At 33.8% G+C, this 17212-nt stretch overlaps 1 protein-coding gene across 4 annotated transcripts; it reads left to right on the forward strand.

Annotated features, from left to right (window-relative positions):
• The first annotated feature begins 699 nt into the window (after nt 1–699).
• Nucleotides 700–16296, forward strand: LOC117112664 (mpv17-like protein 2). Of its 4 annotated transcripts, none has more exons than XM_033255774.1 (5): nt 700–856; nt 3254–3553; nt 4553–4714; nt 7077–7153; nt 15970–16296. In XM_033255774.1, the coding sequence occupies exons 2-5, from the start codon at nt 3355–3357 to the stop codon at nt 16147–16149; spliced, it is 618 nt and encodes a 205-aa protein (XP_033111665.1). In that variant the 5' UTR covers nt 700–856; nt 3254–3354; the 3' UTR covers nt 16150–16296. The 4 variants fall into 4 exon arrangements, with proteins under 4 accessions (XP_033111665.1, XP_033111668.1, XP_033111667.1 ...); XM_033255777.1 differs by lacking the exon at nt 15970–16296 and adding an exon at nt 10376–12641; XM_033255776.1 differs by having other exon boundaries at nt 707–896.
• Nucleotides 16297–17212: the final 916 nt, after the last annotated feature.

Consider the following 17212-nt stretch of genomic DNA (forward strand, 5'->3'; position numbering starts at 1 on the left):
AACGGAAGGTCATATCGCATCCATTTATTCTGGAAATGTTCTTAAAACACTATTCTAAACCATTATAATGATAGAAAAAAAATAAATAAATTGTTCGACCTCTGAAATTAAGACTGAAAAAGAAGAGCCTATCTATATAGTGTATTAAAATAAGCATGCTGTACAACTGTATGCTTATTTGAATACACCATCCAGTACGTAGTAGATTGGACTAGAAAAGCCAGCACTGTTTCAGTTACCGTATGAGGTTTTTTATTATAACCTACCAAGTTATATTTTAGAAAGAAGTATAGTAACTCATGTTTTGAACACAGGAATATCTCTAAAGTCATACGGTAGGCCTAACTGAAACAGTAACTGCTTTACTTTCTGTACAGTACTGCCTATTTTAATACACTCTTTAGATATGCTCTTCTTTTTCCATTTTTATTTCAAAAGTCAAAACTTTTAATTTTAATTTATTTTTTTTATTTTAATCATTTAGTGGTGTAGAATAGACCTAGTTTTTAAGAACATTTTCCAGAAATAAAAATAATGTGATACGACGCTCCGTTGAGTTATGAATTAGCCTCAAAGCTTATCTTATTTTTGTTGGTTACGCACCACCGTCCTGGGTTGTTTGTCGTCACGCACTTCAACAATCGTGGAAAAAGCGTAGGCATATTTGAGTTTGAGAGCCCTCTTTTTGAAGTGCCTCTGCTTTGTGTTTTTGTGGAGCTACACGTGTTGTCTGTTGTGCTTTAAGCCTCCTCAAGTCAGTGGGGGATGATGCAATTTCTCACTTGATTTAATTTAAGTTTGGTGCCTTCTTAGGTGTTACTTTTGGCAGAAGTAGAAATTACAAGATACGATCATGGTAGTTATTCTCATCTTAATTATTCGGGCGTTTGTGTGAGGTACAGGATTTGATCTAAGGCCTAGGGCCTAGGCCTATTGATGGAGGCTACTTTAGGCCTACACGGTGTCCATGTATGGATCGAATCTGATCCGCCTAACCTACTGCATGCTGTACAACTGCAAGGCCTCTCCTCTTTCGAACTCTAGGGCTAGCCTAGCTACCATACTAGGGCTAGGCTCTAGGCCTAGCTAGTTATGCCTGCCTTCCTTGGTTGTCTTGCTAGGCCCATCATAGATATCTAGGCCTGTAAGTAGGTCCTCCTAGTCCTAGGCCTACAGTAGCATAATTTAATAGTAGAGAAGCCTTTTGACTGACTCCTGCCCAGTCATATAGGCCGCCCTTAGCCTAGGCCTGTAGAGCAGCTATCTGCTGTATCAACAATTGCCACTGTAAAGTTTTTTAATTGCACATGGGATAGCTAAAAAATCAGCCCAGATTTGCAAGGAAAATCGCTTGGAAAATGGGTGCGTGGAATTCTAATTGCTGCATACTCTAGCCTACAGTAGGCCTAATTGAATTGCATATACCTGTATTAAAGATTTGGCCAAAGCCTAATTTTTCTGCAAAACATGCGTGTAATTCGGCTCTTATTTTCCGAAATGCTTGGATTGATTTCTAGGCTATATAGGATATATTCTCCTGGCAGGCCTTACAGTCTGGTCATATGTACTCTAAAGTTTTTTATTTATTGCGCGGATGATAGGGCTACCTTACCTAAAAAACGAACTCAAATTTGTTTGGATAATCACTAAGAAAATAGGCGGGTAAAATCGTAATTTTTGCATACAAGTGATACATTGTTTATATATTTAAAGATTACGTAAAAGCCAAATTTTTGGCAAAATCTGTGCGGAAATTTGCCCTTATTTTCCCAAATGTGCGGACGAATTTCAAGGCCAAATTTTTGTGCAGAGGATATATTCCCCACCGGGCCGTACTATCTGTTTTACTGCTGTAATACTATATTCTTGTCTTGCATTGAGGCCTCTGCACAATGTGTGCATGATTTCCTTGCACAGATTAAACTGTGCATGGAATTCTTTCTTTCACAATTTAGAATCTTTGCAACAACAATTAATTCTTTTTGCACAGTTTGAAAATGCACAAACATACCTAGTACCTGGTGCACACTTCAATGGATATGCACTTTTTGATACTATTTATTATTCTGTCAATGGGTGGCTTATCTTCGAATTGCAGAATTGTCAGGTTCCAATGGACGTGTGGATTGTGTAGTGGGGAGCAATCAGGAGGCGGTGGGTGGGGATGCGGAAAGTTGGTGGGGATTTGACATGAATGAAAGGGGGGTTTGGCGGTTATGGTTTTTTGGGGGTCTTATTTTTTAAACTTGTAATAGCATGATGACTTATATCGTGGTATATTAATTTATTGAATCTTCTCACCAGTTAATGCATTACAGTAATGCATCACATTACTGAATTGCAATGAATTAACTAAGGTTAAAAATATGATTTAAAAAAAAAAAAAAAAAAAAAAAAATACAGAAATAAAAAAAATTTTAAAAAATGAAATATCCGTCATATAGCAATACTGTACATACAATTTTTTTTCCCCATTCAGCTACTGACCGTATCCCACACGCATGCTATATTTCTACCACTGCAAATGTTCCAATCGCTTAAAAAGTCAGTATTATCTCCCAAAAAATACATTATGTTGCACCATATCTAATAATATGTTAATATCACTATCAATAAATAAATTTAAATGTCACATTTTACGAAAATTGCTGCGCACAGAGTTTGAAACGAGTTTGAAAGCATATATATCCCTGACTCAAAAAGAGCAAAAAGCTCAAACTGCGTTCTACATGTGAATTAGCACTGGCCTAGCTACTCTCTTCTTGCGCTACAGGACCATTGCCAGAATTTGTTAGAGCTAGTAATACAATTAAGGCCTAGGCTAAGCCACTAATTCTACAGTATGCATTTTAAACTATTTAATTTGTATGAATTCCTTAATATCCATTGGCTAATTATTAAAGACAGGCAACATTTTCTGTTGTGCAACAATTCGCCCTATTTTTAGCCCTCTCTCTGAGAGAGAGGGCTTACAGTATATGATGATTTTGAGCGAATTTTGAAGTCATTTATTTTTCTATCTCTTCCTTCGTTTGTGACGCGATTTGGCCGATCTTGCAATAATATGGAAGATAGGCTTGGGGAATTTAAAGTATGAAGAGTTTTTGCGAAAATGTTGTCGCGAAATATGTGAAATTATATGTTTTTATATCGTATCTATTATTACACTAAGATGGGTTTGCTACAAAAGCGTGTTCGTCATTGATCAGATTGTTGAAACATGTGGTTGCATTTTCCTTATTGGTTTTTATAGGTTTGAAGAACAGATTGAGTAAGTGAGCAAGGGCAGCGAACAAGCAAGTCCCGTCTTTTTAGCATTTTAATTTTGAGAATCTACCAGCCAACTAGCTTTTGATGTCTTCAACAACACTTCCATCTTTTGTTAAGAAATTGTTTTCCAAGTACTTGTTGGTTACAAACACTGTGACATGTTGTTCACTACTGGGTGTAGGCGACCTCATAGAACAAACCAGAGAGATAAGACGAAACAAGAAGAACGATGTAGCCCAGGGTAAACTGCACTCAAGTCACAGCTACGATTGGAAGAGGACAGGTAGGTAGTAGGGATCGCCTCCCCCTAGACAAGTAGCCCCAAGTCCAGTGGCTGAGCGGTAAGGCAGGGCCGCTGCTATCTAGATCCTTAACTTTGGCAGTGGTTTGAGGTAGGAAGAAACAAGTTTCCTCTCCAATAAGGTCTTAAAATGGAGGTATACACTTGTGGCTTGTGTGCACTTTAAAGAACCCATTGCGTCTTTCGGAAGAGTAGGGGATACCCCGATGCTATGGTTCTTTTTAGCCCTGTCGTTGTGGAATGATTTGAACATCTACTACAAGCGCCTCTTTACGGCCGTAAGGTGGTCATGGACCATACCTATGCGCAGTTCAGCACAATGATGCTGCAAGTGGGTTATTATGCTATCTTTTTACCTACCTCTCTAGACATGTCGCCTTTCTACTGCATGTATGTATGGTATGTTGGGGAAGTGACAAATGTTTTCTCAAATTTTCATTAACTATTTTAGCATAAAAATCTTAAAATCCAAAGATTATAAAGAGCCCTAGCATGTTAATATGTATTGATTCTTTCTTTATACTGTAGACAATTCCAGTAATATTGATCTTCCGTTCAAAGTGGTACAATTTAAACATAACAAAAATATATACAGTACAATATATAATATATAGAGTTAATTAACAACAATTTTAAAAGTTATACCCATATTTATACATATTTAATTCATTAGGTAGCTCATTCCACATTTCTGTTGACTGGAAAGAAAAAGTGTTTTTCCTTGAATATTATTCCAATTTGGAATCTAGATTGTTATTTGTTTGGCTGCATGTTCCTATGAGAACTTTCTTCCCAAAATAATACGGCAAGCACAAATCTGTGTATGCTCAAGTCTAGAACTAAGTGTAAGAAAGGTAGGTAATTCTTAGTGCTAAACCACATTTTCCTCAGGAATGGTAGTGTTAAGTTGTTTATGAGAATGGTATTTAGCACCCAGTAGCCTGTCCTAATTCCATGTTGAATGCTATTCACACTCTGCAGGTCGAATGGCTGCAATAGGCTTCATGCTTGGACCGATCAACCACTATTGGTATTTGTACTTAGATCGGTTTTTACCTGGAACATCTGGGAGAATGGTGCTCAAGAAGATTTTGCTGGACCAGATTGTGGCTGCTCCCTTCTTTAATGCAAGTTTTATTATTGGTAAGGAATGAAGAATAATTATTTTATTTCATTTCATTTTATTTATATCAAAACTGTGTTTCATAATCAGTGCACAAAATTTATGTTTTGCAGTTAGGCCTGGTTTTTTTGTTTTTGTTGTACATTGATGTATTCAAGAAGATTGAATGCATTGTCCATGGAAAAAACACAAAGTTAGTATAACATTGGGAAAGAAACTATGAAACAAGTAAACCTAAAGACAGAGGGCTTTCAGCATGACCAATTTCACTTCGTTTTTTTTTTTTTTTTCAGCACTGGTCATCAAACCATTTTTCAAGTTGTGGGCCATGCTAATTTTTTTTTTTTTTCTGTAACCAAACCATTCCTTATGTTTTGAGTTGCACTCAGTCACTATTTTTTTTATTGAGCAGATTGAAACACTGGAAAAATATACAGTATTTATGGCTATAGAAAAACAAGTTTGCCTGAGTACTTTGTTAGATGTATTCTTGACTATATAACAACTTTTAATTAATAATAATAATACACATTTTTAAAGCGCCTATTAAAGCAAACAAAACTGGCTTGTCACCGGCGCTAGAGGATGTTAGAAAGAAGTTGAACTATTTGAAGAGGAATGATTTAAGAGTAGATTTGAATAATTATATACGTGCAAACAATAACTCTCTTAGGAATTATGTTTTTAAAACACATAGTATGTTTTCGTAACACAATGCACACTTGTACAGCGATCTGCACCCCCCACCCATAGGGTCCTTGATCTATTCATATACTGATATACTTTCGCCACAAAAGAAAACAATATTATCATCATACTGTCATGAAACTATAAATAACATCATTGTGGACGGTGGCCAAAGTAGAGCATTGCTTGTAGAATTATGGCCACCTTAAAATAAAACAAAGAAATCAATAAACAGAAACAAAACATACAAATTCATGTTGGCAATGGTAAGCAACTCGCGGACTGTACATACTTTAATATATATGCACAGAGTACCGCATCATAGGCCTACGATTACGGTACTAATAAAATTGCAGAGTTAAAAACATAGGATAAATTTACAGATTACCCATCATAACACGACAAGAGATGCTTTTGGATTTGAACTTGAATGTATTGATGGCGAGTTTCTAATATCGTTTTCAATATTATTCCAGATAATGGAGCCATGTCCTCCAACTGTATTTCTTGCAAGATTTGTTTTAAATTTTTGTGGTCTATATATATTTGAGGACCTGGTTCCATAAGAATGAACAGAGTAAGATTTTTAAAAATAATTTGAGAAGATACTTGGAAGGAGATTATTATTAAATTTATATATAAATAAAGCAATCTGCAGGGCTGAAAATTAGCAGTTGTCCGGTCGCCAGTGGCGACCTTTTTTGGTGTTGGGCGATAATGAATTTCTTTACTGGGCTCATGCTAACCAAATGCCATGGGTGAAACTATTTTGCATTGGCGAAAAAGTAACCAACTGCTTTAGCCATTTTATATATAAACAAAGCAATCTGCAGGGCTGAAAATTAGCAGTCGTCTGGTCGCCAGTGGCGACCTTTTTTGGTGTTGGCCGATAATGAATTTCTTTACTGGGCTCATGCTAACCGAATGCCATGGGCGAAAACTATTTTGCGTTGGCGAAAAAATAACTTAGCCATTTTGGCGAAGGCTTAAAATCATCTAAAAGTTTTAAATACTTTCCAAAATACTTCGCCATTTGTTGTCGTTCGAGCTCCATTTTTTGCCAATCCATAGCCATGCGACGTTTATTTGTGTTGTCGTATTAGTATTCTAGCTACAAATTTGTTATTTGTTATTTCAATGCGGTGAAGGCAGGGCAGTGGCTGTATGACGACGACTACTTGAAGGTGAATGTAGTACTGTTAAACCACATACCTATATGACGACAATGTCTACATGAAGGTAGTGTACCCTTTGGGTGCAAACTGACGACAAAGTAGACCTAAAGGCAGCCGACCGTCGAGTACACAACGACACTGATACATTTTATTTTATTTCTTCGTTTATTAAAACAATCGGAATAAAATAACGAACATGATTAAAAAATGAGCCCATCTAAAAAATCCCACAATGGAATTGATGACCGGGATCCAAAAGGTCTTTGAAAGCCACAGGTCCCCCAGCATTACGCCACTGATCCTACTGAAGGCTATCGAAAAAATATCTTGCAAGCGATAATGGGTGCGAATCAAGCCAACGACCTCCAGATAACTAGCCCGGTGTATTAACCACTAGACCACTGAACTTGCTCTTAGTGACTGATATTGAATCTGATCACAGAGTAGAAGTCAGGTACTGCAATGCTATTGTCTTGTTTTCAGTTTGTGGTTTAATATAATCTATTTTCTTATTCTGTAGGGATAGGTGTCTTAGAAGGTAAACCACTAAGTGAAAACATCGAAAACTTCAAATGCAAATTCCCAACTCTCTATCTGGTAAGTGAAATGATTATGGAAAAAAAAATTATCTATGACTGATTCCATACAACAATTCATAGCTGTATTTTCTCGCTTTTCATCCTTTTACAGTATCTGGACATTCTGACTTTTCTTTCATGATTGGCTATACTAGTGACAGTTCCATTGTTTAGATTTTTTTTTTATTGTTATTAGATTGCCATTGATTGTTATTGTTGTTGTTATTATCTCCTAAAGACGATTGAATCAATGTCGAGACTTTCCCAACAAACACAGTTCTTTTCAGAACTATCTACCTGGTGTACCACAAGCATTAAAATATATTATTGTTATTATTATTATCATTATTATTATTATTATAATTATTATTATTATTATTATTATTATTTTTATTATTATGTTACTAAAACCTAACTTAAGGGGAACTTACTGTAGAGAATGAAGACATTAAAGAAGAATTAAAAAAATTACGTTCAGGGGAAAATAACACAAAAAAAAAAGATATTCCCCCTAAGTCCGACTTAGCGCATATTGTTATTATTATTATTATTATTATTATTATTATTGTTATGGTTATTATTATTATTTAGTGTCATAATTAGCATCTTCATCATCACGCTGTGTGGTATTGCCCAGGAAGAATATTAAATGTGGTTGTTTTTTTTTGTTTTTTGTTTTTTTTAGTGCAATATAAAAGCTGTGAATATAGCGGCTATATAGTATTATACATTAGCAGTATTCTACATATTTTCAAAAATGCTATCATGCATTTTTTTTTGTAAATATAAGACTGCCTACTCTGTATTTGCTGTACATTGGGCCTTGGCTACCATGGCTTTAACCAAACATAGTGACACCATCAAGAAGTACAGTATAAATTAGCAGGCACATGATACACAGATTTGAATAGATTGTTGCATATAAAAACATTGGGAATATTTATCCATTAACTGCATTTCCTGTTTAATTTATGTCAGATAATAATGTCAATTTGTGTATGTATACATAATCGACTTGTCTTTTTATTGCAATGTCAATTTTGCTTGATAGTTCTGATTGTAGTTTGTGTCATGGTTTAATAATTGCTCTAATGTTTTGAATACTTAGATTTAGATTTTTACCAAGATGATGTGTACAATTTGCTTGTATTTCTGGTGGATATTTCATGGTTGATTGCTTCCAATGTTGGGAATTGTCATAATTGAAATTCTACTGATGGATCTAGGCTGGTCTCCCCCTGGATATTTTCCCCAGTGCCATTAAACCTCATGTGTTTAAATAAAACAAGAATTTAAGTACTGTACAAGGAATACATCAAATCAAGATTTACATCATCTCTTTCACTATCTTTATTAAATTACCGTTAAGTGCACAAGTAACAACAATATTTATACATGATTTTTTTTTTCTTTTTGATGATGTATACAATTGCTTGTATTTCTGGTTGCAATCTGCTTGAGTATTTTGTTTAATTATGTGAATGTTGACGGATTGGACCCTTGGATATATATATATATATATATATATATATATAGATTAAATGGCAAAATACTGAAAAACAACAATGCTGTTGGAAACAATGGCTGGATCTCGGTAGAGATACAAAAATGATAAGCAACAGCTAAAAAGTAAACGTAAGTAAACAGCCAAAAATAGAACCAGAGCTTTCGGACAACACTAGTCCTTCCTCAGTGGCGAGTGAGTGAGGGTTGAAAAAGCCAGATAGTATAAAGTGAGAATTTCATGCAAGCATGATAGAAAGGCAGTAGGGGGGGAGGGGTGGCATGCTTCCTATCTAGTGAATGATTTAGGCTCACCGGTGAAGTTGTGTACTTACATGCTCTGGTCCTTGGGGTTACTGTACTTCCAATCTTCAACAGGTCTACATTAGGCCTATTCAATACATGCAAATCTAATGTGTGATATTACACAGGAGCATTTTATTGTTACCAGATGATGTATTCACATATCTTTTAATTTATACAGTATACCAGCTGTCTCTTATACACATCTAGATGTGTATAAGAGACAGATATATATACTGTACAGTATACTTTTATTTACTAGGCTAGCAGTTAATGGGCTTTGTGTCTGCTAGCTCCCTCTCTGGCAATAAACAATATAAAATGTGAATATTATGTAAGGTTTTTGAAACGAAATATATTATGGTTTATTACCATAGTAGTGAACATTAATATTATAGTTAAAACAATTTAGATGTAGTTTTTAACACTTATTTTTTCTTATTATGGTATTTAGGCCTACATTTTTTATTACAGTATGTTACTTTTGTTATTACTGTAAGTAATGATAGTTGTGTTTAAGCCTATACTCATTTCATCTGATACCATATATTGAATATGTGGAACAAATTAAATTGAATTGAAATTTGCATTTCAATCTGAATTATTAAAAGCTGCACCCATTATTCAGTTTGAATCAATATCAAACCTCAGCTTCTTCCTAATTTAATATAAATTTAAAGCATTTAACCATCCCATTTACTGGATGCTTTTGGCAAAACTCTTTGAACAATAAAACACCGAAATTTTATTTTTATTTTTTCCGCCCTCCTCTGACGATCTTTAAAAAAAATAAGTTCGCGAAACAAGGTATAAAAAGAGTCTCGCCTCAGCCAATGAGAACATTTATAAGCAGATATCCTAAAATTTGATGCTACAATTGAATATTCTAAGCCTTTGTGCATTTTCTCTATTGCTCATTGGTTTGTGTGTGTGTCTGTGTAATGTACACTGCTTGGCTGTGTGGTTTACTGAGAGATACAAAAACTACTAAATATCACATAATTAACACAAAACTGTTAAATATATTCTTCCTTTTTCACAGTAAGTTTACATCAAATTGTGGTTGGTTTATTATTGATTAAACAGTTCTACAATAAGCAAACAAACCAGATGAACTATTCAAATGTTTATCTTCTACTCCCCTAACAACTTGTTACCAATCACAGCATTAGCCTTGTTTTTTTTTTTTCATTCTTGCATAGGTCAAAAATACATGTGAGCTTGCCTCACTATGCATGGTCTACTAAAACAATAACTACATCATAATAAACCTACTTTTAACATTATGGGCACACTATCCTACAACATTAACGTTTATGCCGCTACAGGTTCTGTTGAGTGTTAATTCATGTATGTGCTTCACTGGGGAAAAAATGGTGTTTGTATGCTAATTCCTCACTGGTGATATTGGTAATTCTAATCCTCCTCTTCCCAGATGGACTGGTGCTTTTGGCCTGCTGTTCAAGCTATTAACTTCACATTTATCCCGTCGTATCTACGTGTCACCTACGTCAACATCATAACACTTGGTTGGGATGCGGTGCTATCATACGTCCAGTACGGCATGAATCCTAAAAAAGATGAAGATATGAAATTATTATAGAACTTTCTTCTGTTCACCTTTTTGATTATGCAAATCATCTTCTTTAGAGTTTTTTTTTTTCTCGCAAGTTTATTTTCTAAACAAACTTCAGAGGAGGGTAGGAAAAGAATATAATTAGATTCAGCAAAATAGTTTTGCTATCATGAACCTAGGTGGAGAAAATAAATATTTTAAATTGCATATGTTAATTGAATAAAATAATGTATCTCATGTAAAAAGTAATTGATTGTGCTCCTATGCCCTTCTAAATATCCTACCGTGGGATATCCTATAAAGAATACCTTGTGGGTAATCTAATCGGTAATTGGAATCGAATCTGAATCTGAAATGCTATATTTAAAAAATTCTGTGTAAAAACAAAAATTAAATCGCAAATATAGGAAAAAATGTAATAATGATTATCAGTAGTGTATTCATGAAAAAAAGGTGTAGTGGAAAATTCTTTCCTTAAAGGGGGAAAATATATTTTTGCAAAAACAAAAAAAAAGCTGATCCATCACGATTTTGGGTCAGGAGAAATTGCTATTATTATGTTAAAATCATAAAACTTTCAAGTGAAAGAAAAATTGCATACTGATAAATTTCAGCAGTACCATACTTGATAATTTTTTTTGCCAAAATAGGTTTTAAAAATTTGTTTTCATTCAATGGCATTCTGGAATTAGTATTGTAAAAATTGGTTAATGTCATTTTAACAGAGTGTTCAGTACTCTACCTTTGATACAGCTGCTGGTCACACAGGGGTCGATTTTTCAATACAAATCTCGTTACCTCAGTAATCATCTTATTACAATGCAATATATGTATTTATTACTTATTTAATAATGTATAATTATTGCACGTTTTAATGCAAAAAAATATGAATGGAAATTTGAATCTAGGTGCTTTTATTTAAGAGTGACTTGATGTGGTTTTAAAGTAGTTCAGATACAGTTATAATGCATAGAAATTCTGACAATACTGTTCCAAAGACCCATGTGTTGTGGGAGTGGTAATAGTGTGAACTTGTGTAGCACTGTTTAATGATTTGCCTACTTATTAATAGTACTGTAGCCGGGTTTCCATGCCTTAAATTCGGGTTACTTACTATTTTATGAGTGCGTGCCATGTTATATTCATTTGGGGTCCCATACCTGGATTTTTTATTCCGTCTCTAAATTAACTTACTCGTTGGTGGGGCTGTCCAGAATGTGCAAAGAAAAAAAAAAGTAAGGAACTTTTGACACGTCTCAGTTATTAGCTGATTAACTGGAGTACAGCCTAGACCATTTGAAAATATACTGAAATAAATTGTGAATTGCGGATACTGAATATTAAATTCATTTCGTATTCTGATGTTACATTTTTTAAATGTTATCAAGAAATTCACAACATAATTTTTATGATGAAAGTACTATAAATGTTTAAAAAACATTTGCCCATATATGGTCATGATGTGCCCATTTAATATGGTCATGATGTGATATTATTATGACCATATTTTAATAGGCATGTTATATGTTTTTGTCAACATAAAATTTGATAATGTCAGTAGGCTGGACAGGTCTTTAACAGGAAGTGTCTATGAAGATAATCACATCTCTTCTCTTTTTGGATGGATGAAATGTGTATAAAGTTTTTGATTATGTGTGTGAACAATCTGTAGTTAGTAATATGCAAGTCTGGGATACTGTAGGATTATGCTAGGCACGCTGCAGTGATTTACTGGCAGTAGGGGGGGAGGGGTGGCATGCTTCCTATCTAGTGAATGATTTAGGCTCACCGGTGAAGTTGTGTACTTACATGCTCTGGTCCTTGGGGTTACTGTATTTCCAATCTTCAACAGGTCTACATTAGGCCTATTCAATACATGCAAATCTAATGTGTGATATTATACAGGAGCATTTCATCGTTACCAGATGATGTATTCACATATCTTTTAATTTATACAGTATACCAGTGACTGAATATATATCATTCAATTAAAAGGTCAAATTGTAATGTACTGAAATATCAAACACCAGTATTACCAGTAGGCACAGACTTAAGAAGCTGTACTTTATTTTGGCCTAAAAGGATTCTGATTAATTATCGATGCATAATAAAGTAAAATGTACAAGCATTGTTTTATGAATTTCATCTGTTTTGTGAATTGTTCCCTGGTTTATATACCGTATTCCATATATGAGGCATGTTGTGGCAAAATGGCTTAGTTTTAGCAAAAATTGAAATTCAAGTTATTAGTATTTTCAGATACCTGAGTATGTGATCTTTAAAATGAGGGGTCATTCATTCAAATTGGACATTTCAAGCCAAAGTTAATGGAAAGCAATATTTTGAGCTCCCATAGTTTATAGCTCATTTACTCAATACTGGACCGTGCGACAACTTAACCATTTCGCCACAACATGCCTCATATATGGAATACGGTATATAAACCAGAGAACAATTCACTGTTCCCTGATATAAACATGTTTAGAATATAGACAATGTTTAGAATAATAATAATAATGATAATAATAATAATAATAATAATAATAATAATATAATAATAATAATAATTAACAAATATAATAATAATACAGTAATTGTAATAGTAATAATAATATTTATAATAATAATAAATAATTATATTATTATATTATATTTCAGATTTACACCTGTTCAGTGTGTTTTACATAAAAAGATGATAAAATACTACAATTAATTAGGAAACATTATACAATGAAATTACAAAAATTTTGTAAAGATTGCAAAATTAAACTTATTATTAATAATTACATCATTAAAATAATTAAAAAAAATGAAAATTCCTAACAACGAAATAATAATAATGATAGTAATAATAGTAATATTATTAATATGATAATAAAGAGAAAAAAAAGCGTTTATTCAAATAGTACCGTATATAATAATGTACTAGGCCCTATAATACATTCATGGCCAAACATAATAAATGAGCGATCAGAACAGGCAAGGAAGAGGTCGTGTTCTTCGAATACACACGTGTGCGTACGTTTTTTAGGAAAATAACAAACACTAATATCCGATTCACATGTGAAGTTAAATTCAACAAAAAGTGATAAATTGTATTAACCGAGCCATCTCCCAAGTTATTCCGTTATTCCTACCGAGATATAAAGAATTCACACGCGTCTATGAGGTCATGTAAAAACCTCATTAGAAATGCATGGTTGGTCATAACACAACTGTTGAGGGCGCTCTTTTGTAGCTTTTAAGCATTTGGGTTTTTTTTACTCTTTTATACAAAGAGTATGTAAAGCTGGTTTTCCACTAAGCGAATTTATTCGCGCGAATGGAAAGCGTCGGTTCATACGCGCATTCACATTCCTGTCGGAGTTTTTGCGAAGGGAAAATATGCGCAACCAATCAGAGCTCTGGAAGCGAACCGACGCTTTGATTCGCGCGAATAAATTTGCCTAGTGGAAAACCAGAAAGCTGGTTAAAAAAATAATATATAATAGATAATAATAATAATAATATAGAAAAATAATATTTAATAGGCATCCTTATACTAGAAGACGACGATTCATTATAAACATTCATCCATCCATACATTGGTATTCTATATATGTTTTATTAAATGAGAACATATAGTGTAGTTAATGATGTGTTTGCTTTGACTATTAGGCCCTATGTTCTCCAGCCCTTGCTCAGTCTAGTATGTAAATATAACGTTGTCTTCTCTTCAGTCAAACAAATTAATGTATAAAACAGTAGTACAGAAATAGTCGGTAACACCAAAGTAACTTTCAAAATATTGTACTACATTGTATTTTTCCACACGAACTTCAAATACTTTCACAAGCAAATGAGAGTTAGGTATAAATGATGAGGAAAGCATCCATCTTTATGTACCTTAATATCCATTATTTACATAATAAATGAGAAAATAAATCATCCATCCAACTGTTAGTGACCCAGGCACAGTCTGGGAGTTATGAGGTATTAGCACCCACATAGTAATCAGGGGCGGATCCAAAATTTGAAAGAAGGTGGTTCAAAACAAAAAAGTATATCATTTCGACCTAGGCAAACCTTGCTAAAAAGGTACACTTTCTCCATCAAAAGGCTTTTTCTATGAATGGAATGACCTGTTCGAAGCACGAACTCCTGTAGACCAAACCCAGTAACGTTACGATTTTTAATCGTGCGGGAAATCAACTCACTGTTTCTTTGATTTTTTTTTCTCTATATAGAGGCATAATGAAGACTGAGATAAAATTACCTGATCTTTTCAAGAGGAGAAAAATCTTGAATTTTGATGAACTTAAAAGGTCATTAAAAGACTCCTCAGAAGCTCATTTTCGGCTTTCTAGGAATCAATATTTTCCCGGGGGAGGTACCCACGACCCCCTTTCCTTTTGGGTTTTTTTTTTTTTTGAGACATTTTGAACCACCGTCTTTCAAATCCTGGATCCGCCCCTGATTATTATGTGGGTGCTAATACCTCATAACTCCCAGACAGTGCCTGCGTCACTAACAGTTGGATGGATGATTTTTTTCCCTCATTTATTATGTAAATTTGTATTGAGCTAATCTACGTAAATTTATTTTCAGAATTTATCGTAAATTTACTTTCAGAGTTTATATTTCCTTAATGAAAATTGTTTGGATATTTATTTGAAAAAATCTATTATATGAAATAATATAACCGTTAAAGTTTAATAATATTTGATACTACAGTATTTAAATAAAGCAATAAGATTGAATTATGTTAAATACAGACAATGTATACACAGGCCTAGTTAAGAGTCCAGTTAAAATATGTAAATATGTATCGAAATGATATACTAATTTCTAATTATATACATATTATGCGTAAATATGTATTTAGTGTATTGAATAAAATTTAACGAAAAAACGGAAGAAGCATAGGAAGAAAGAAGAATAGGAAAGAAATTTGGAGAGACTGAAAATATTTACCGAAAATAAACAATAATAATTTTGTCATTATTGCATCATGTTTTTGTGAAAATTTGTTGGCACTAAGGTCAAGGTGCCGGCAGCCTACATGTTTCATATATTCGACACAATATAACATAAACTCTGAAAGTAAATTTACGTAGATTAGTAGTAATCCTTATCTATTCATTAACAAGAATAACTTTATTCAATCTTCTAATCAATTTTATATAGCCGGAGTTAGTTTTGACCAAGGGAGCTTACGATTTGTTCGACGAGGCTAGAACAGAATTACTTATGCGTGATCGTCCTACCGGGCCTCCTACATTCCTGTATACGTAGATTTGGCCAATTTACTTCCTAGAATTCACATACACAGATGACTTTTAGTGACGTTATATTACGTTCTACATCATACAGTCATCGTGCAGTCGGAAAAAAAAAACATTTTTTTTTAAATTTAGGGCCCTACGCTAGGCCTACATATTCTTATAATATTTTCTTTGTACTTTTGCCCCCAGATTGATTGTTTTGTTTGGCCAGTTACTCAGAGTATTAACTTCTTGTATGTTCCATCTCGCTATCGGGTGTTATACGTTAACACTGTTGTTGTTTTCTGGGATATCTTCATGTCTTACGTTCAGCATGATACATCTGGAAGCCAGTTATTAAATAAGATCACCAGTTTGATTGGTAAATAGAAGTATGTAAATCAGGGGTGGCCTTTGTCCGACGAAATTTTATATATATATTTACTTACGGTTAGACATTACAATCCATTAATAAGCTTTTCAAATCCCTAAATTGTTATAACTTCCGAAGGATTCCCCCCCCCCCCCCCCCCCACCCACCTTGTTGTTGACCGAACGACGCCTGGTCAAGCCCATGCAGCTATCGCTGAGTGAAATCATCCCTTCCCGTCTGGGAAATCCAGCCCCTGTGTCCATTCCCCTACCGTCGATGGAATCAGCCTCTCTGTCGGCCAAATCCTGTCGTCACTACTGGGTTAAACCTTTTTAGCTGTAATACAATTTTGTAGCGCACAATCGTATCCATTGGAAGTAATAATACTATTTTATGTATGTACTTTACTATATCTACATTTAAATGCATGCAACAAACCACTTTGTTAATGAACATGAAATTGTACGTAAGTTTGTGAAGATTGCCACAAATTTCTTTTTAATATAAACAATGAGAACATCACTTTGACGAACAATCTGAAAATATAAAAGTTTATATAATACCAGATTATCGCTACATGTACTACTCATTTCCTCAATTTAGTACCATAATTATTATGTTACTGTAGTTACAATTTTTGTTGAAATAAATTATTTCCAAAATCAATGTTACACAATCTGAGTATTTATTATTATCTTTATTATATTAAAGGGCCTATATAAATATAATTTTGTCTATAATATCTAAACTGATACTGTGTCCCAAGACTTTCTGATAACCGGGACTTAGGTTTTTCTCAGATATGCATTATCATCTTTAATTATCACCACTGGAAATGTATCTCCACACCAAAGTTACTATCAATATCTATACTATAATTTTTTGGTGGTGGGTGTAGCACTAAATACGATAGCACTTTTTTTAGCATCGATTAGACATTTTTCCAGGGAATAGAACCTGGAACGTTGTCCACATTATTCTACCATATTAATTCCACAACCTTCTTGTAAACGCCTTCGCCCCTGCACCCTGCACTGGTCCTTTCTTGTCCCATGTTCCCTGCCATTGATTTACTTAACT

The sequence above is a fragment of the Anneissia japonica genome, unplaced genomic scaffold (assembly GCF_011630105.1).
Source record: "Anneissia japonica isolate Jap-2015-1 unplaced genomic scaffold, ASM1163010v1 scaffold288053_len460827_cov147, whole genome shotgun sequence".
Lineage (NCBI taxonomy): Eukaryota > Metazoa > Echinodermata > Crinoidea > Comatulida > Comatulidae > Anneissia > Anneissia japonica.